This window comes from Eurypyga helias, unplaced genomic scaffold, assembly GCF_000690775.1.
Source record: "Eurypyga helias isolate BGI_N326 unplaced genomic scaffold, ASM69077v1 scaffold10016, whole genome shotgun sequence".
Lineage (NCBI taxonomy): Eukaryota > Metazoa > Chordata > Aves > Eurypygiformes > Eurypygidae > Eurypyga > Eurypyga helias.
This window is the reverse complement of record NW_010254652.1, coordinates 8736-31587: the sequence shown is the minus strand read 5'-3', so window position 1 is coordinate 31587 and position 22852 is coordinate 8736. Positions and strand designations below refer to the sequence as shown.

Here is a 22852-nt window from a genome sequence, read left to right as displayed (position 1 = left end):
AGCAACAACAGAAATAATGAAAAGCCTAACACAATTCTAGCTCATTACTTTGAAGAAGTCTGACTACTGCACAGACTATAGTAAAGCTTTCAGAAACTATTAAACTGCCGCAGCCAATGGTTAGATGATGCCCATTTCGCATTCAGATAATGATGGCAATCTTTCTCAAACTTCTTCGTTCAGTGTAGGCAAGACTTAAAGAAAGAACACAGCATGTCCACGTACAGACAATACAAATGCCACCACCTTACCTGCAGACTGAGCACTGTAAAGGGAAGGATCAACTACAGGGATATTCTGAGGAGCAGGCTGAATGGTGTTACTTGTCACTCCTGCAAATCAATGCCAAAAATTGGACTTGGGTTATTTTTATTTATAGACTTTAAAAGTAAGCAGACAAAGTAGAAAATAGACGAGGTAAACCTAGTGACAATGACTTCTAAATTACGCAGCTGATAGCTTCCCAACTCTGAAAGTTTGTAACAAGTAATTTTAAACCCCTCACTGCAGAATCTAAATGTTTTATCAAGTAATACAGATGAATTTGCAGGCTATCCATCTTACCAGTCCAGTATTTCACAGAAATTTAATTTCAAGCATTAAAAAAAATAAGAAAATACCAGTCCGAAAGATATTGGTTAACCTATTGAGAACAGCCTGCTGAAGAAAAGTAGGAGTGAACTTTTATATTTGAAATCTAAATTCTGCTTTTTAGTATTCCTCCATTATTGTATTTTTAAAGCCCCATGCGTGCTATCTCACACTTGCACACTATCTGTTCCTAATACCTTTGAAAACAATTGTTGAGCACAAAAAAGCCAGCTAGATTTAAAAGTGAAATGGTGATAGAATAAGAAACAGCACTTTACGCTGCGAAGCATTCTTGTATGCATTCACATTTTAGACAGTCTCATTTGCACTGATCCAAACCTGTATTTTTGCAGAACATCCAGAACATACCACGCTAACACACGTACGAAGACGGTACAATCTCTTTTCGAAATCATCTGTTATTTCATACAATGACTGATGGTGTTAAAACTATGTAATGCAAAGTATTCATGTATTCCAAAATGGTACATATTCTATAATTTTCAGATCTGGTAAAAACAAGGACCTGAACACACTTACCCTGACTCAGTGTATAAACAACACTGTCCCTCTCCCAGACCCAAAAAACTCCACCTATCTGAAGGATTTCCCTTTGATAAAGCTGAAAAAAAGAGCATCCTGAACTTTTCATAGGGTGAAGCACTTTTAAAATGAGAAAATAAAAGAAAAGGAGGAGCTATGTGACAAAAACATCTCATGTTCTATACTACAAAAATGTATCTTAACAATCATCAAATGATCATCAGGATTGAAATCAAGAGCTTTTAATTTTTTTTTTTAGTTTTATTAAACATCATTACAAAAAGGTAACATGAGGAGGAAAAGCTGTATTCACACAGCATTTAATACAACTTTTTTTTTTTTCAATACAGCAACTGGGAAGAACTTAGGATATTTAAGAACTTGTGTTTGGTCCAAAAATGACAGAGAGGGATGTAAGAGCCAACTTGTTTAGCAGTAGGAACAAAATTTCCATTAATAATATTGTTTGCGGTCAATCACACTGAAGTACTTGCATGGGAAAAGAAGGATAATTCAAATAGAAGAAAGGTGTGAATGGCACCTCAGGCATGATTGTTACAGCGTTGTTGTAACAGTTTCAACACTATGCTGGATGTGATCCCACATAAAGAACAGCAGTCTATCTGCACAGGGAGAGCTAAATATGAAATGAAGTAATATAATTTCACCTATCAAGTAAAAGCTTCAAATGGTGCTTTACAGTACAGACGTTGCAATGCATGATTGTAAAGAAAACAGCCATCCTGTCTGCAGGAACACTCACTCTTGCAGTCCAAGTATCTATTCTGGCAAAGTGTTCTAAAATATGAACTATGTATTTTAAAAACGTAAAAAGTACTTCTGATGGCATTTTTATGATGTTAATTTATGAAGTTGCTTCTGCCACAGAACACCTCTATTATTTTACTTTACATGCAATGGAAAGGTAACTAGATTTTGCCTCTCAATTTTTTGGATGCAATTTGGACATACCTGTGTTATGAGGTACTTCAGCTGGAGTGTTGGCTGGTGCATGGGCACCTGGTGGTATATGTATGCCACTGTAATTACTAGCTGGTGTGTTGTTAGCTTCATCTGTAGATGATGATGGTTGAGTTGTTCCACTATGGAGAGAAGATGACCCTGCTTCTTCCCTTTCAACATCTGCTAAAATGACACAAAACAGGAATTACCACAACTCTTCTGTACAAACACTTGAAAACTTGGGCTGTCTTTTGAAACTTCCTCTCAAACCTTTCTTAGAAAAACTGCCACCACAGTGTGACACAGATCGACATTTATTAATCCAAACCACCTGTGGTTGATTTGGCAAAGTAAAAAACTAACATAACATACAATAAAGATGTAGAAACTCACATCCTTCAGAACATCTCTTCTGTTTAAATTGAAGGACCATCTCACTACTAGTCTGAATATAAGCAATTTGTCTCATTAATACAATCCCTTCTACTTCCGTGTACTGCATCCACAACAGTCGAACACGATACCATAAATATGCAGTAATCTATATTTTAATATATACATGAAGCAGAATATGGAAAACTGTATTTGCCTTACAAACTCTTTGTAAAGACAGTGCCAATTCTTCTACTCTCTATCAATTAAACAAACCACAAATAAGTAACAAAAATGGGTAGTTCTGAGAAAGTATCACCAAACAAGAAAACAAAATGCAGCTTAGCCAAGCCATAACAGTATCTAGAGCAGTTAGAGTACATAATGTAGTATAAGAATAAGGAGGTTCAACTTATCCCACAGCATATACAAAGAATACATACATTGTTTTTCGATCTAGTCATGTTCTTAAAATTCTGGTCTAGTCCACTCAATGTTGCTTTGAAGGTAAATGGTTCAATTTTATTATGCTAATGATCCAATTCATTTAAAATATGGTTGATTTCTGCTCCTGAATTTGAATTCAGTTCAATTTTAAAAAGCTAATTTTCTTCTGCTGTGTATGCGTTCATCTGTACCAATAATGTCAAGTAGAACAAGCACAGTTTTGGGAATGGTTTTCTTAACAGCCAGTTCTTGAAAGGGAGCAAAATGAACATGGCAGCACAAAATTTGTATGTGCCTACGGCTGGCAAAAGAGATGTTTTTTCTTTATGAAATCCAGACTGATCTTCAACTATACAAGATTACATGTTATGCAATCACCTCTACTGCTTGGTAATTAAGCAGATTACTATTACAAATATAAAAAAATTTCCCATGTAAGGTCCTCTTCTTCCCAGAAAAAAGTTCAGGTACTACCTTAACTAAAAATAGCTAAACAATACTCTTTACTACAATAAAAGGCTATAATGCGGAGTAAAATCAACAGTATTGTCATTGGGACATTTTTACTGTGTTTCAATAAACACACAGTTAAAGAATATATTTTTAGTTTCTACTGAAAAGTTGTAATAGTCTACTCTCATTCAGAACATCCAAATACTAATAAACAAATCTACAATTCCCTGAAAACCACAGTCTAATACCAAGAATCTTTATTTAAAAGTAGTAGAATGAAAAGAAACCTAGAAGCAAAGTTTTGTCAGGAGTGTTAAGGATTGCTAGCAAAATTTAATATAAAAACCACCACACATAGTAAAATTTTTGTATGTTACTCTTGTGAAAATTACTTTCACTTGCTGCAAGCAGTAATTCAGGCTGTGGTTTAATGAAGCTATTTCTGACATATGCAAACAAACACCTGGCAGATTTCTGGAAGGCAAGGGATATCTTAAAGTCCCAGATTTTTCCTTTGCTGTATTTTCTGCTAGTAACTTATACTCCAGGATCATGGAGTATAACATGCTAACATGCATCAAGTAAAATTAAATGTGTTAAAACTGGCAAAAAAAAGGTGATGTATAAAAAGCATTGGAAATGCTACCTTTTAAATACTAATGCAGCGATAGAAATAAGCCATCGGCTGAATGCTATGTTTTTTAGTGTTCATTTGGTGTTAATTAAAAAAATTACTTTAAAGGTTTCAGAAAATAAAATTTAGTTTAACAATATCCCAGAGACTTACTGTACATACTGTACTGTACATTGGACACTAGTATTTTGGGAAGGCTGCTGTAAAAATTACTAAGTCACTTCTGAGAATAAGGGAGTGGGAGAAAGCATGCTTTCCTTGTACTTAGTATTTCAGTTAAGAGAAATTACCTCTAACTTTTTGCCCAGACTTAAACCATTAATGCATTTATTCCTTTATTTTGCCTCCTGCAGCTTCCTATTGCCCTTCTCTCGCTCTTCAGTCCCATTCTGATTTCTCTTTCTCTGCACCAGGCCTTCATATATCCCATATCTGCAAACCCTTGCCCCATACTTGTGCCTGTCTTGCGCTACCTCCCAAAACTTCTCTCCAAGACACTCCTAGTTTCAGCTTCACACTTCCTCACTGTATAGGTCATGGCCTGCAGTCTCACCTATAAAAGTACAATGCTTTAGGCAACACTGGCCATGGAAAAGATGAACTCAGATAGTTAAAGTCTAGCAATGCTATAAGCAAAAAAAATAATGAAAAAGAAGTGTTAGAAGTGCTGACCACCCATAGTAACAGGTGCCTGTAAGAGCCAAGTTCACAAAAGGGTGATACACTTTTTAATCAGGCATATGTATCAAGACATCAAACTCAACTGTTTGATTTGCTCATTATGCAATTGGCAAACATTAAACTGTATTAAACATAAAAGTGGCTTTGTTTAAATTAACTCTTGTTAGGTGTTTGAAGTGCCCAGATGTCATCAAAGCATTGTAACTATTCTTTCCGCAAAGTAAATATTTAAAATATTCTTTATCAAAGAGTGAAGTATTAGAACCATTTTGAGATATGTGCTTGCAGTATTTGTGAACAGTTTTAAGAGCAGTGCTAAAGAGAAAGATTTCAGGCTGCTGGAAAAGAACATTTAAGTCAACAAACTGGTTTTAGGTTCTGTGGTTAGAATATCCATAACATTATTGAAAAACCTTTTCCAGGGAATGGGAATCAACACTAGGAAAATTAGAGAATTAATTTCTCATAAAGCAGTAATAACCTAGAATTTAAAGTTCCTTGCAATTTGCTTAAGGATGCTGAAATACTAGGCTGTGAAACAATGACACAATTGTTTCACATTCAGTTTCAGCTCCAGCAGAGTTTCTTGTCTTGGAACCTCATCAGCCTTTGTTCTTGGATCCCAGCATAACGAATCCATACGCTCTTCAGGTTTTCCTCAGACAGTATACCGAGACTATCTGATCACTTGGGGGGGTTTAATTAATATTATTTATTTATTGACGGAAAGAGTTTGTGGAATAAGGCTGATACACCTCTGGTGCCATAACCAACTGTGCAAAGATACTTTCACATAAATAGAGGATTCTCAAGGCTTAACGGCATTCCCTTGTCTAGTGCAAGGAAGCACTGATTATGACTTAACTGAAGCAGCCCAGAGCAATAAATTTAAAACTAGCAAAATTATTTTTAAGGAGTCCAGACTCGCCCAATTCTCCGCACTTGTGTTTTTAAGGAAAGGCAATACTTTTGACGTCATCTATTAATTTAAATTTAAAAACATTTTCTTTTCCTCATTCTGCTGCACTGTTTTTCTCTAGGTGGAAATGTTGCTAAAAGATGTGCAATGGAAGGTCCTATTGAAACACTGCTCCCCCCCACCCCAACATTGAGAAACGGACTCAAAAATCCATCAACTCTTCACAAGCTATTCTTTCACTAGTTAGGACTACACAGGTTTCCTGGAATTCTGCTATGTAAGTGTAGACTACATACTCTATATTGCTATATTGCAATGAAAGTGGCGACACAATGTATTTTACTATGGCTATACTGTGACCATTTAGGAACTTTTTCATAGTTGAAGTTATATTTTTAATTTTGTTCCATTAGAATAAAATCTTGCTGGACGACCTAGGGCTACTGCTAAGTGACCTTTATATGTACTCTAGGACTTGTATCCAACTGCATTAATAAATCAAGCAAGTCATTTTAAGGTTTCCATGGTGGCATCCTGACAAAAAGCATCCATAAATCCAACAGCAGAGCTACATAAAGCGTGCCTATGTTACTGTAAAAACCTCTCCAAGAGTTACAGTATGGTTTTCAAGAATCACAAAGAAAATAACACTTTGGAAAAAAATGGTAATTCGTCAAGCTAAAGAGACCTCGTTTCACTGTGTTTGAACAGACTTTTTCCACTTGCAAGGGGAGGAAGAAAATGAGCAAGCAGAAAGGAATGGGGAAGGTCCAGTCATACATTCAAACAGTACTGCTTTTCTTCTTAAGGTGCACAGAGCAAAACCTGAATTTTTTTAAACAATTCTTCTAATACAAATTTAATTGCACAGTAGTGTAAAAGCATTATGGACATATACGCTATGGAGTTCATTCCCAAAAATAATCATCAAAAAAGTATCTTTCATTTCATTGCTCAGGAAATAAAAGTATGTGAGAAATTCTCTTACTACATGAAATACAATTCAACAAATAAAGAGATACTGCCAAATTACATGTACTACAGGCTCCCCGTGAATAAGGATGTTAAAATTTTGGTTCACTCAGCATTTGTGTCTCTTAATTTGCACGTAGACGTAACTTGTTTATGAAAACAAGTCCTCACCTATTCACACTACAGCTTGTAATAACCTGCAATGAATAGGAAGGATTTGAGTAAATTTCGTATTCTACTTTTCCTCCTACAACAGTTTCTTTTGCAGCCTTGAATAAGTCAGTTACCTTTGCCTCCACATTAATAAAATGAAGAGAGGGTATTCATTGCTGCTGAGAAACAATTATTATTTCTACATGAGCTGCATACACAGATTTTTAACAAAACCTCTGTAATTTTTGCTTACATATTCTATTTTTGAAATTGTTTGAGCTTTGCAAGCATTACCACACTATAAGCCAGACTACTAAAAAGCACTCCTTTAAAGCTAGAAATTAATTGCGCTATTCGTTACATTCACTGTAACAAAAGATTTTTCACACATGTTGTGTTCTCCATTAAATTATCAAACTGATGTAATTTGACTTACAAACATGTGGTGTGTTTGCAGCTGGAGTTGCATCATAAGTCGCTCTTGTTACTGCACCAGCAGTTAAGAAAACTGCCTTAAAAAAGATATGTTGAAAAAGAAGTTGGATTGCTAATGCTACACTTCAAATACAGCTGTGCTTAGACTGGAGCATCTTTCAGTGGGTAACACAGACATCCCAGTTTTAAGTCTGTAGGGCATGTTTAGGTAAGGAAAGCATAATAACAAGAATAAATCAGTAGCTTGGAAATCAAATTGTATCATATTCATTATTTGTTCACAAACTTATGTTGTAGTGTTTCTAGAGTATTAATAGTCAAATAGTTTTGTTTACTTTTAACAAAATAAAGGCTAACAATAAACAAGGATAGGTGTTTTGTACACATTCTCATTAAAAATGGTGATGATGTTTTGGTTTTTTTTTCCCTCCTTTTTTAACTGTAATGGTGCCCATGAGATATAAATGATAAGTTACACTGTGGAGGGCCACTTTTCACAATTTTTTTTGGCTAGATTTGAACCTCAAGACGCACTCTTATCTGATCCTCTCCCCTTGTCACCCACTGATTCCCTTTTCTATATACACCTAAATGATTTCTTTTAAGAATCATAAAAAGGATGAAGGATCCTCACTCATAGCAGTGCTAACACACATCATGCTGCTCTGGCAGGTCTTGAGCTTTTCCAGTCCAACCCCCTATTCAAGCAGGGTCAGCTAGAGCCAGTTGCCTAGGACAGTGTCCAGTTGGGTTTTGAGTATTTCCAAGGATGAAGATTCCATAAACTCTCTTGGACACACTTTTCAATATCTGACCGCATTCATGATGATTATTTTTTTTCCTAATGATTAATTCACATTTTCCTTGTTGCAACCTATGTGCATCACCTACTCTCCTACCACTATGCACATCCAAAAAAGATTCTAGCTTAGATCTTGTCTACACTCTTCCATTAGGCATATTTGAGACAACAATAATAACTCTCTTTAGACACACATAACGTCACCTTATATGCCATATTCTCCAGTTTGCATTTGGAACACGATAGCAAACTCTCATACTCCAAGCATTATACTACTTTCTAACAAAGATGGTCTTGGAAGGAGTAAGTAAGGCTCCCTATCTTACACTTCCTTATACACTGCACATAGTCTGATAAAGGTGGTAAACTAGACAGCTTTTATTCATGCTACTTTGTCACTTTTTATCTTCTGCTGGACATTTGTCGTCAGCTAAAGAGTTAGCTAATGGTTACCAAGTGGAATAGGATGCTATACCTTACTGGAAAGGCCAAGAGTTTAATCTTTCTATGAACAGTAGGTCATGCCCATCCTCCTCTTTCTTCACAGATGAACAGGAAAGAAGCTTCAAAATATGAGAAAGTATGATGAAAAGACTGAGAACCAGAAGAAAAACCAGTTTTCTCATGTTTTGACATGTTTAAAATAAAACCAATGTGCAGAAAATTACAAGCCTATTCATAACATATTTGAAATTACTGATTCAGACTTCAAAATTTTCACTGAAGACCCAGGTACAGACCCCAAACAAAAAAAAGTGTGTAAACAAGTGTATGCACATATGTGTGCATATATGTGTGTGCGCACATGCGTAAATATATGGATCGTATGTATTAATGTACATAATTATAAAACTTCACGTATCCACTTCTACAACTACCTAACCAGTTAGACTTCTGTCTTCTGTAAATTTGTTTATTGATTCTTTTTATTAGAAAAATTTGTATTATTAAATTCAAGCTTAAGTCATAAATGAGCATAAACTTAAGTGACATTTGTTCAAGCCACAAGGTCTTGTGTACTAGCTCAGAAGAAAGTTTCAAATCATTTAATGGTCTTAGATGTTATTACGTATGTGAAGAATTCTACATAGAGGTTATTGTCATTGTGCAGAATTAGTCAGATTTAATTTGCATAATGAAAATATCCATTCCAAAACCATTCTATTTTCATAAGGGATTCACATTTAAAATTTGTGTTTCAAGCTTCTGTGCTGACGGGGAGGAAAATGAAGAGATCCCTTATTAATAAAACTGATCGCTATCAACAGTACCTGGGGGAATGCAAAAATAATTAAATGTTCATAAAGGATTAAGCTCAGAAAACTGGTAAACAATGGAAAAGTAAATGGGTGAAAATTTAACAATTACATACAATTTTTATTTTGATTTATTTCAGAAATGCATTAATTTTTGCATGTTTTTTGCTTTTATCAATAACTGAAAAGCGTGGTCAGTTTATACAAAGAACAATAATACTACTACCTGTTTCAGCTGTTTAACATGAAGTTGCATAAGTCATTTCATTCTTGTGTGTATCTGAAGCCTCTGGATCTATGCTTCAGAAAGAGGTTGACATTATAAAGTTTAGAAATAATACAGCAGCTCTGTTTTGATTGTTATATTTAGTAAAAATGCACATAATGACTTCAGAGAATGGAGCTCTTTCTCAGAATAGGATGCAATCAATGTGCTCTTCTAAGACAGGGTCTGCTTTGTATGTGTTACTTCTTTGAGAGGCTAGCTTGCATGCTCACAGGGGTGGTGTCTGTCTTAAGAAAGCTCCAGCGAAAGGTTTAGATGCTCCTAACACTTCTTAGTGAAAAGCCAAGACTTTTAAATTAGCAGCAAAGTTTAGACAGGTCTGAATGCATTAAATAGAAGACAGTAAAAGTTACAGATTGGGAGGTTTTAAGCAACCTGTTCTGATAAACATTAATTTTGCTAAGTGGTTGTGCCCTTGGAAATTGGCACTTTTTATCTAACCATTAAGGAGGTAACTTTGAGGAATCCTGTACAGGAAAGGCAGGTAGCAAGAACAACACAAGGAGTAACTAAAAATACGAGGAAAAGGGGAATGAGTGAGAAAGTAGCAGGAAATCCAATCTAAAAAGAATAGGCCACAAACCTATTTTGGAAATCACATTATTATACAGGGACAAAGGGGTTGTCTCACAATGAGGTGTTTCCTTTGATGCTGAATCCACCTGCAATCAACCCATTTTCGATTCCTATTTAACTCCTGAGAGAGGATCCACTGGGAAAGGGATCATAAATATACAGAACACATTTAAAAGGAGGACTCTGGGTAGCATTAAAAAAATGCATGTTTCTGGCCCAAAGGTGACACTGATTTCTTAGAGAGTAGCTGTATTCAAAATATTAATCCCCACTACAAAGAAAGGAAAAAAAAAGTTTTATTTAATAAGTCAATCAAATAGTAAGGTTTGATAAAAATAACAGTAGGATAAGCAGAAGAGAAAAAACAGAAGGTGGCCCATCATGAATGGAACATTAAACAGGAAACCAGTGTGTCCTGTGGGGTGCTCCCTGAAGAACCGTGTGTACCACCATTTCGGTCTTGGCTCAGGCCTCTGCTCTTTTAAAAAGAAAAGGGAAACACGTACCGAAGCTCTCTCCTTCCATTCCAATAGGCCCAGGCTGAGGAGTCTCTCCATTTTTCAAGCAGTTATGAATATACGCTGCCTTCCACCTGGCATACTTCCTGTGCTGGGCATTCTGGGAAAGGGAAAAGGCAGGCCATTTTAACCACTCACTTCTGCGACTTAATGCATTCAAAAAGGAAATACAAGCAGGTTTCCCACCCTGCGAAGAGATTATAAAACTAAACTGCTTTCTCTGCTATGGTTTGACACCCCTTTAAAGATAAAAAAACACATGTTTAATTAATCAGGGACTTAAAAAATTTTTTTAACAAGATCTCAGCATGAAAAGAAAATGTGGAGATCTTCAATTACTGCAGTATGTCAGGAAAACGAACTGATTAATACCAGGACCGTCTAGTGTGAATGACGAAGAGCACTGTGTAGTAATTAGTGATGTGAAATAATAAAGAAAACTTCCTATCTCCATAAATTTAGATGATTATTTAAATATCTGCAACTTAAAATACTACTCCTCATGATCAATAATATAAAATCTTTTCTATTTAAATAATTTTACATTTCTCAAATGTATTTAAAAGCATGAATACAGAAAGGCTGCTGTAGTTGTAGATTAATGTGGTGTGGGGGGGATATTCTAGTACATACAACACTGATTCAATTTCTTCACAACATAGCTAAAAATCAGATGAGGAAAGCAATACATAAAATACCTGCAGAGCAAGGGATTATAACGACCTTAAATGAAGTGTTAATGACAAGTGAAATAGTTCAGCTATTAAAAAAAATATTTATACTTCTCAAAAATTAATTACTATATTGACAGTCAATATCATTTTTTGCCAACTTCCATCTTCTGAAACGGCGTCATTATGAAGCAACAGCAGTGAAAAGCAAATCTGCTGCTTGCCTTTCCTGATTCCATTTCCAGTGTAACAGTTTGAAATTGAAAAAATGTGGTAGTAACTTCAGTATTTAAAAAAAAAAAAAAGTTTTTTCACTATTTTCAGTTTCTGGGAAAAAGGAATTGAGGAAAAGCATTTCACTTGGTTTTTCATAGATTCTTCTTTTCACAAAGCATGAGTGATTGAAATAAATGCCAATCTCAACTATTTTAAAATTTTCCATTTAATTTTATAAAAAATACTTATACTGTACTTAGGTACAATCTTCATATGTCAAAACTTGAAATGAAGATGGACCACTTTATATCTCCTGGGACTGTTACAAAAATGTTTTTTTATTCCAGGAAAAGTTCTTAATTGTTACAAGAAATCTTAAACTGATTATGCAAATCAACTACTTTGTCAAAAGTTCCAAATGAAATAACCACCTCTGACTGTTAGGAGGCACTATCTTTCAAGTAATAAGGCTGAATACAAACAGAGATGAGAAATGTGGAAGAATCTGTGGAATAATTTATCCAAGTGAACAATACAGTTTGATAGACAATAATCTCTCTTTAAAAGCCCTGACAGAAATGACATCAAATTTTTTGAGAATTAATAAACTGAAATTCAAAACTGTACTTCACAAAGTCAATTGCACTGTCATCTAGCTTGGGGTAGAGAGCAACAGTCACAAAATGCAGAAATAGGCATCCAGAGTATGGTATTTTTCTAAAAGAACATTACAAAGGACTTAACAGCCCATACATCTCCAATCTGTTCCAATATTACAATTATTTCTTGATAAAGTATGATGATGCATTTGTGTTGGGTGTCTGTGCCCAGGTGCTGGTAACAGGGGGTGGTAGAGGTGGTGTCTGTTAGGAGAGGCCAAGGCTGCCCTCTGCCAGACACAGCCAGCTCCAACAGACCCACGGCAGGATGTAGCTGAGCTCCTAGCCAGGCTGGTGGCACCTCTGGGCAAATGTATTCAATAATGGCCCCAAAAAATCCCCCACCAGTATGCAGGACAAAGAAAGGAGAAGGGAACAGAGTGTTGGATGTGTCTCATTATGCATCCCAAGTGCAAAGCTTATCATTCCAGAACTGAGAGCCTAAATTTTGTTGCTTGCCATTTGTTTTTAATACGCACTGCTGTCTCTTTTTGGAGGGCTGCCCTACTGTATGAACGTTACTTCTGAAGTAAATGAAAACAATGCTATCACACAGGTTCTTACTGATCTGACATAAGCTGTGTCTTGTAAAACATGTCTTCCAGAAATACTTTTGCCTAGTTCTAATACTGAGATATGGAGCATCCACTGTTTCGTGTGGCACAAACCATTCATACTACCCAATAATCAACCACTTGCCAAATAAAATTATTTATAATACGCATTTTCTCATTTTAGGTGTCAAGTATCTGCCTTCTATGCTTCTGCTGTGATTTAAAAGCCTTTTAATAGTTGATATTCCATTCATATGAAGGCAATTACATACTGAAAAGACACACAGATGGTCTGAATAATACAAATGGATAGAAAATTTAGATGTCTTGCTATGTAACCAGGTGTCAGGCAGAGCTTGCTTCTGGCTAACAAAAGCTTCTGCAAAAGCCTAAGAGAGTCACGTCATACTTGTCCCATCATTCCTTCACATGACAGTGGATAAAAGAACTGTTGAAATGTCATGAAGCTAGCCAGAAGTGCAAACCTTTCACTGTATTTCTTGTACACTCTCTTTTAACAAGGTTTTGACTGATTAAACAATCAAAATAAGATAATCCTGCCTCCTTCCAATTACAAAGCACTTCTGTCCTTTCAGCATCAACAAAAAAAAAGACAAACCCACATTCGGTAGTCCCACTGCTGGCATTCCACACCGACATTTCTAACTATTTTTTTCATCTCCAAGGACTGCTTCAGGACCTCTGAGGAATCACCAAATCAGTGCACTGTTCTGTGCCCTGGATTCTTAAAGTCTAACATGTTTGTCTTTTCAGTCCAATTTAATGTGCATTCTCTCTGGCTCTAGGAACCGTTATTATTTGATACTGTAAAGGACGTCAGGGTGCATAGCAGCAGTTTTAAGAGAACACATGAAAGACCAACCTTACTCGTGCCTCTTGATAGATGAAAATTGCAGGTTGGTATAGTCTCAGGCTATGGAAGATGTAGAATCTTGCAAGAACACTTGGCCAAGTGTTCTTCTAGGGCAAGACCTACCCTTAATAGCTACACTTACATTCCTGTATGTCACAGTATACAAGAGCACCACTACCAAAACCATTCTTTCACCTTCCAATATTTATAACTAAAAGTAGTCACAGTTTCTGCATTTAAAACTGAACAAATATGCCTGAAGATTGGGCACGCTTATCAGATCAGCAATTTACGTACAGGATATCAGGTCTGTGAATTCCAAGCAAGGCATGGAATTGTTTGAGACCAACACAGCCATGTGCTTGCTATGGGCCTGGAAGGCAGCACAACCTTTGGGTTCTAAGGCACTTTTACCAGCATAAGTGTGGAAGCCTATTAACACTCAGGTGTGTGAGAAAAAATAATTTGTAGATCATCTGTGTGGATTTAGGTGTCCTGAGATATATTCAGCACTTACGTGGTCAGCACTTGTTCATTTTGTCTCACACTGTCTAGTGTTGTTGCTGTTTCTTATTTGTTTTTTCTAGGTATTTCAACCTTCCTTTAACAATCTTTGAAATTTGTCTTCATGACTCAGCTTTCTCTAATTATTTTTTTTTTTGCCAGAAGCTATCAACTGTATCATGACACTTCATGTAACTAATTCAGTTAATTTAGAAAGGAAATCTCACTTTTAATTTTCAGAACAAGGAATACCCTCTTAAGAGCACATGTACCTCTATATCTGAGATTAATTCTTCAGTGGGGCAAGAATAACAGAGAGCAGCTGACTATGCACCTAATGGTAAAGTTTGTTTTATAACAGACCAAGACATCAGTCTGGTGTGCCTTAATAAATGTTATCATGATCTGTGTTAGTTATTGTAGTAGAAATTTTTTGAATTAAAACATTCACATCCTAATGGCCAGACAGTAAGTCATTTTTTGTATTAAGTAAGTTCATATTCTTCCAACTTAACATATCACATTTTAAAAGTGGGGTTTGTTGTAAAACCAAAACCATCTGTTGTAACTAAAACTGTACACAATTCCACCTCAGTTATTAGCACTAAAGTTCTTGCTTGCAGGTATAAAAAAGTGAAGGTGGAAAAAGTCAGGAATCTTGCATCATTTGTCCCTGTAATCATTCCTACTTGCTCAATGTAGTGCTATGTGTCCCACAGTAATAATCAGACTTTGCATTTCTGATACTTAAGTCATGAAGCATCTTCTAACAGATAAATTATATGTGAAATATTAGATAACTGTCATTTGAAATACAAAGCACAATTCCTTATGACTTACTAATGTGTATTTGACTACACAATTAGAACTTACGTTTTTTGAAGTTCATATTCACAAATTACAAAATAGCTTCACAGAACTAAAGCAGTAATTTGCACCTGTGCTAGGAAAAGCAATCAGGCAATACACTGATATCCCTAACACTTACCTCTTCAGAGAGCTCCCCAAATACTGTTAGGACATCTATCAGGAGACTTGCAGTATAAAAGGACTTGATCATATTTCTGTAAAAAAGAAAACATTTCAGTAACTTGTTAAGGTCAGTCTCTCAGGATCACATTTTAGAAGTTGGCATTTTAGATCACATTGGCTTATTTCAAGCAAATCATCACTATTTTTTTTGTCTTTTAATCTAATGTTACAGAATTTACTTTACAGTGTTTATATTACCTAGTCTCCTGACTACTATGCAGTTTTCAGTATTTTTAAAAGCTGGTCATCTGTTCTGCACTTAGTTTCTAGATTGGAATGTTCACTGCAGGACGGAGGACAACCTATTTTATCCGAGAAAAAGCCTATGCTTTTTCAACATGCTGTTGTAACTGGTGTAAATCAAACTACATAATGTATCATCACAACTATTTTAATATCACTGGACAGTAAAAACTGTAACATGCTTGATGCCAAGCTCAGTATTAGCCTGGGGTTTTAGATGCTTGCCAGTCAGTGGGCAATCTGTTAAAGAAGGAGGATACCAGTTAACACGTGAGTCGAGTAACAACAAATCAAGTTTTCTGAAAGTGAAATGAATGCATTAACGCACAATTCATGTTTCCAGTCAAATTAGAGAGTTGGGATATTCACATTTCCTGACCAGTATCTTAATTCAGATGACAAAACCAAAGATTTTTACCTACTTATGAAATTGCCCAGCTCTGTCTTCATTGTCTGCATACAAAAACATTTTCAAAGCATAATTCTCCACATGAGCAGAACCAACAATTTCCTGAGTAATTGCTTCATTATCACCAAATTGCTTTTTCATCTGAAAAAGTTGAAAAAAAATACATTCACTACCTAAGTAGACCCTAGCAATTCTGCAGTGTAATTCAAACACAAGAAGCAGCTGCTTATTTAGACAAAGCCAAGTAGAATTTAAAAAAGAAATAACACACACTTATTATTTTACACATCTCCAGCATCTAACATAACAAATGCTGAAAGTAGCATGGTAAGAAAGAGAAAGCACATTCTTTTGGAAGAAGAAATACCACAAATAAGTAGCTCTGAATACCTTCATCTTCAATCTCAAAATACTATTAAAAAAACTCAAACCAAATTAAAACCAACCCCAAATGTTCAAAATAGACACAACTACAACATTGTGAAGGAATAGCTACAGATATTTTTCCCCTTACTATCAGGAAAGACAAAGCACTCTGAGGCCCGTGTCACGATTCAACATAGTCCAACTGATAAAGTAATTCATGCTTTATAAAGGCACTGTAGGTCAGAGTGATCACATATCTTCTCTCTCGTAAGGTCATTTCACTGCAGCTCATGACAGCTTTCAAAGCATCTGAGCCCTACCTTGACTAGTCTAGTGACTATGGATTTACTGGAATTTTCAGTGTAAGCAGTGTACTGCAACTCAAAGACCTCTTTTCAAAGATATTAGAGTACAAGAATCTTCAGGTTTCCTAGTTAAAAAAAAAAATCAGTAAAGCAAATAACCCTCTAAAAGTTACAACAGGTGGATTTACAGCTTCTGAATAGGCTTACTGTTTGCACATAAGGAATTCTAAGGTTATACTTAGAGAACAAAAACAGGAACACTGCATGATACAAACTTGCAGCCTTTATTTTGCCAGAAGACTTAAAAACAATCTCTGAATGGCAGTTATTTTTCACTGTGCGTGTGAAGAAAATTTAATCATGCAGGCTGCATTTCCGTATTTTTTAGATTGCTGCCGACTTTCAAATACGTAAAATGTTGCCAGAAGAGTTACTTGATTTCAGCAGTGAAACATAAATATTCCAAACGGAACTTTGAATTTAAAGACTTTTGTCAAACTCATACTTTACACAGTTTTCAGAAGTATTTGTTTTGCGAAATGTAACTCTTTTTCTTGTGAGTGTATGACAGTTTATAAGTTGCAAGAGATGTAACTGAAATGAAACACTGAAGTTAATGGTGCACGTATATATACACAGAATCACATAATCATAGAATGGTTTGGGTTGGAAGAGACATTAAAGATCACCTAATTCCAATCCCCCTGCCACATATAAACATACGTACACATAAGTTTCACAACATATGTTCAACAAGCCAAGCGCAAGGTCCTGCACCTGTGTTGGGGCAATCCCAAACACAAGTACAGGCTGGGTGGAGAGTGGATAGAGAGCAGCCCTGAGGAAAAGGACTTGGGGGTACTGGTGGATGAAAAACTGAACATGAGCCGGCAGTGTGCACTTGCAGCCCAGAAAGTCAACTGCAACAGGACAAAGGGTAACAGGTTTAAATTGAAAGTGGGGAGGTTTAGACTGGATATCAGGAAGAAGTTCTTCACTATGAGAGTGGTGAGGCACTGGAACAGGTTGCCCAGAGAAGCTGTGGATGCCTCATTCCTGGGTGTCTTCAAGGCCAGGCTGGACAAGGCTTTGAGCAACCTGGTCTAGTGGAAGGTGTCCCTGCCCATGCCAGGGGGGTTGGAACTAGATGGTCTTTAAGGTACCCCAACCGAAACCATTCTATGATTCTGTAACATACAGCTTGATCTCTTTCAATCCTTCTGCCAGTTTATTAAATACAGCTTAAATTCATACACTGCTATATGAAATAAGTTACGCTCTGCATTCATGCACGCATACATACATACATATCTACATATAGCTTTACCTCCTTTCAATCCTTCTTCCAATTCATTACATACAACTTAAATTCATACATTATAACTGCATACAAAATAGTTGCATCAATGACTGATGACAGACAAAAGATAGTATTTGCAGAAGCTTAAAGAGAAATTAAATTAACATCATGAATCATTTTAGAGAAGAGCAATAAATTCTACTTACAGCTTCCAACTGATCCATAAGTTTGGATAAAAATTTACGACACTCTGGAGTTTTACTATCAATCTTCATCCCTGTTTGCATTGCATACAAACGACCTTTAAAGACGACAAAACACACAAAAAATCAGAAGTGATTATGAAAGGCAAAATCCGTAAGCAAACAAAACACATCTGAAAGAAACTCATCTTGTGGTTTAACAATGTACTACTACAGTACTAGTGAGCAATGACAGCTAAATCTAATGTTCAGTCTTGCAGAGATACTAGGAGATTTTTTTTTAAGATTTATGCTTTATTTTTTCTCAATGAGTATTTCTGCTGATTTCAGATTGATGCCTGTATCACTATAATGAAATATTAAGTACTTTTGTAAATAGTCACTACCCTTCTTTGTAACTCTCTCAAACAGGAAATTCAAATCGATTTTTACCCCAAATTATACATGAATAAATCTTACATGACTTACATATACGTACAGAGTATATGGATATATCTCAAAAATGGAACTTCATGTAGCAAGAACTAGCTAGCTTTAAAAATCCATTTTAACAAATGGAATTAAGCACCTATTATATCCACGTATATGCATACGTATCATCAAAAGACACAAGGCACAAACCTGATCTTTAAATCAGACAAGACAGACTTTACTAAACTTTCCCTGCAAATAAAGCCAGCTTTTCATATGATCTTAAAAAATTATTAACAACTTCTGATTAAAAATTACCTTTTTACTACCCAAAATGTATGATTTTTAGATATGCACATGGCAGAACTTTATGTGCTTCCAGAAATTTTGGGTAAAACCAAACAAATTACTTGCTAGGATTAACACACAGAAAAGGGAAAATGAATGGAAACATTCAGGAAAGAAATGCAGGACATTTTTCACAAAAAAAACCAAACCAAAAAACAAACAAACACACACACAAAAAACCCCCAACCCAAACAAACAAAAAAGCCCCACCCCATTCCACTACCTCTCACTCCAGACCCTCAAGGGAGTTCTACAAAACACTTTCAAATGCAGAGCTTAAGAACTAAAAGCTGTAACTACCAAATATTATCACAAGCTACCTATTATGTCATACCCCAATGTCCTGTCTGCAGGACACAGTTCTGCAAGTGATCCTCACTTGCTTCACAGCTTTACCATCTGTCTCCTTCCAAGCACCTCTTCATACACCAGACACAGCCTCTTCCCTTCAAACTACCTCAATAAACACAAATATAACAGTTGTTTTAAAACTGCACTTATCCTGATGCAGATTATTCTGCAGATGATCCTGATTGCAGAAGCATTGTATGTTCAAAAGCTTGTCTGCCTTCTCCATCTATTATCAGTTTGTCTAATAAGATTAAATCTCTCTCTACCAGACTTACCTAGGTTCTGCTTGTAAGCATCATAATTTAATACATTTTTCTGGATTTTAAAAATAGAATTTCACATTTCATACACAACTGATTATTCAAAACGGACAACGCATACATTCCTTTTTTGGGACAGCAAAGCTGACAAATCTTTGAACGTCAAAGCTGCTGGGTTGCCCAACTGTTTAAAGCCCCCCCAAAATAATAAATAAAGTATTTACACCCTCCAATGTCTGTGTATGTCTACATGTAGAATGTATGAAAGCACCTAGCACCTTCGTATTCAAGTTTTCAGTTAAGAACAACCAAGTAAAAGTCTACCCTAAGCGAAACTTCAGGAATCAATAAAGGCTATAAACAACTACAAGAATTGACCACGACAAATAAGACAGCAATTTTAACAAGAATTGCTAAGGTTTCATCAAGTGACAAGACTAGTATTAAGCTAATTACTGATATGTACTCTTAATCCCACCTTATTCAACATCCTTTAGGATGTATTAAAAATGATGAAACCAGCACATTTAATGTTTAAATTACATTTCAAAGAACTCCAGATGCAGAAAGATACAGATTTATATGCAAGGAACTCTAAATTAAGTCTACTGCCATTTCAAATGCCATAATCACATGATGAGGAGTTAATGCTTACAGCCTTCAATTAAACTAATTTTTAAGTATATACTTGATTGTAAGCTTCCGTGAACAAATTTCTTGGTATGATTTAATAAAGTAAAATTCAGGAAGTAACATAATGGATGCATATCTATAGGCCACATAGGTTTTTTTTTTTTTTGACAGATGCAAATATCAGACATTTTCAGACACAAGTAAATTCATTTTAGACTGATATGTGTTACAGAGACATAAATTCAGAACACTGAATTCATGGTCGTAGACTTATCTTACTTGCTGAGTACACATCTTCATCTCTTTTCCAAAATTCATTCACATAAAAAGAACTCTGTATCCATATAAATGAAAATCTTGAAAATGTCTTTAGTCTTGAGGATCATATTAATCATTAGAAGATCTACTTATTTGTAACTGTTACTCTTCCGTTATCTATATGTGGCTTTTTTGTACATTCATTGCAAATACATCCATTTAAATAGTGACAGCAAGATAATTTTTTTTTCCTCAATAATATCCAAAGGGGTGCATTTACAAGACTCTGACATCTTTTTGCTTAGTAGGCCACCCTAAAAAGCCTGCCCTTTCCCCTCTCTAGGATTGCAGGGATTGAGAAAAACTCAGAGTCTTTCAGGAACACCAATGAACAAATGCAGAAGAGCGAGTCTTGAACACACAGAGAACACAGGTCAAAGAACAATAGTCACAGGTAGTAAAAATATTTTTCTTCACCATATATAAATTTAGACAGTGGGTGACATCAAGCAGTGTTCCACACCAACACCACTTTATTGCTAACAAAAGACACTGGGATGAAGACGCCCAGAAGTTCTCAGGTCACTGAAGATCAAAGGACTATTATCCAAAGCATACATAGACTGTCAAGAAAATGCGAAGGTGCCCCAACAGCAGTAGCTTTACAGATACCAAGAACAGAGACATCCTACAGACAGATTATTAATGCCACCTGAGCTAAGATTAAATGTGTCCCACCTACCTGTCACAGTAATTATATCTCAATACCACACAACTGACCACACGAGAAATTTACCATATCCAGCCATCGAACCCTGATTTGTATCAATGTCTATATAAGCTGGAAAGATTTCCTGCAAGATCTTATTAACTGCTAAAAGGTCAAAGCACACTTAAGTGACCCTAACAACAGTCTCCTGCTGTCTTAAAGAACATTCAAAGTTCAGAATTTTTGCATACTCACTTCTTCACATACAGAAATACATTTGAAAACAGTACTGCATAACAAAACTTGCCCAGACACAGGCCTCTGATGAGGCAATCATTCAGGTAAGGGCAAGAGCTACTCCTGCTTATTCCAAATGGTCATCAAGAAAGAGTACAATGTTTGTGATAAACTACTAACGACAGAGCATCACTACCTAGTAGCATTCAGTGCTGAAAGGAGTCTTAACTCAAATACTGCAGTACTGCATACAGCTCTGGAGCCCCCAACATAAGGTGGCCGTGGACCGCTTGGAGTGAGTCCAGAGGAGGCTCAGAGGGCTGGGGTACCTCTGCTATGGGGACAGGCTGAGAGAGCTGTTCAGCCTGGAGAAGAGAAGGCTCCAGGGAGACATTATAGCACCTTCCAGTACCTGAAGGGGCTACAAGGAAGATGGGGGGGACACTCTTTTTATAAGAGCCTGGTGAAAGGACAAGGGGTAACGGGTTTAAATTGAAAGTGGAGAGGTTTAGATTGCACATCAGGAAGAAGTTCTTCCCGGAGAGGGTGGTGAGGCACTGGAACAGGTTGCCCAGAGAAGCTGTGGATGCCCCATCCCTGGAAGTGTTCAAGGCCAGGCTGGATGTGGCTTTGAGCAACCTGGTCTAGTGGAAGGTGTCCCTGCCCATGGCAGGGGGGTTGGAACTAGATGGTCTTTAAGGTCCCTTCCAACCCAAACCAGTCTGTGATTCTATGATAATTTTTTTGTCTGATGTGATGATATTACATCAGTGAAATTTTTAAAAAGAAATTAATGGCCAACGAACTGTCCTTCATGTTTACGCTGACGGGTAATCTCAGTAGCAAAAATCATGTAAGCAAGAGGCCAAAAGTTTACCGCTTCCAACATCACTGCTCAGAAACCCAAATGTAACATGAGTTCAGTTTTCCCCCTGTACCTTGAAAGAAAACAGAGTATTATTTACATTCCTTTAAATCAAGCTGTTCTGGTTCCATAATACTGCAAAAGCAGTGGAATGTATTATTACGGGGATTGCTAAATCACAAAAATTTTGCTTTAATGCAAGTGGTGCAATTTCTAATAACTAGAAGTTAATCTCCTGACTGGCATGGACACCGCAGAAAGAAATCCTCTTAGTGTTCTGTATTACAATTGTATTATTTCAAATTAAAATCGACCACACTTGAGATGCAATTTTACATCAATTTTTTTCAGGGTTCTTCTTTCAAAACTTCTTTTTATACATCGAAAAATGTTTAAAGTGCACGTCCCTAATGACCACAGCAATATGTTGTAAAACTAAACAACTAGACTTAGAGGTGCCATTTGCTTGATAATTTTTGATGAAAAATTTTGTCTGTGAAAGACCAAGCTGCTGAAAATTCTGATATAAAAAGACAACCAAAACCATACATTGTAGCTGCAAAAGTTTTCGAGGTTTTAAATCCTAAACAAAGTATTTGAAGAATGTAGACGATCTTAGAAATAAGTTACTTGTAATTCTCATCTCTCTTCACTATTTGTGATGAAGCTCTAGAATACCTGGAAACAAATAAATGAATGCAATTATTGGGTCTTTTTAAGCTTGCTTCATGCACTTCATAACGCATACAACCTGTGTTTTTTTGCCCCCTCTATCCAAATCAAATACCCAAAACGATTTCCGTGTGGCCAACAACAGTAGCATATGCATGAAGTATAAAGCAC

At 36.1% G+C, this 22852-nt stretch overlaps 1 protein-coding gene across 1 annotated transcript; it reads right to left on the bottom strand.

The window, feature by feature from the left end:
* Positions 1-225: 225 nt before the first annotated feature.
* On the bottom strand, positions 226-22556 carry VTA1 (vesicle (multivesicular body) trafficking 1; the record flags this gene model as incomplete). The annotated part of the gene is made up of 7 exons (XM_010153078.1): positions 22451-22556; positions 17941-18035; positions 15777-15904; positions 15068-15143; positions 10590-10701; positions 2107-2280; positions 226-332 (listed from the first exon to the last, which is right to left on the bottom strand). Coding segments are annotated over exons 1-7 (798 nt in total), but the record flags the coding sequence as incomplete, so codon positions are not given.
* Positions 22557-22852: the final 296 nt, after the last annotated feature.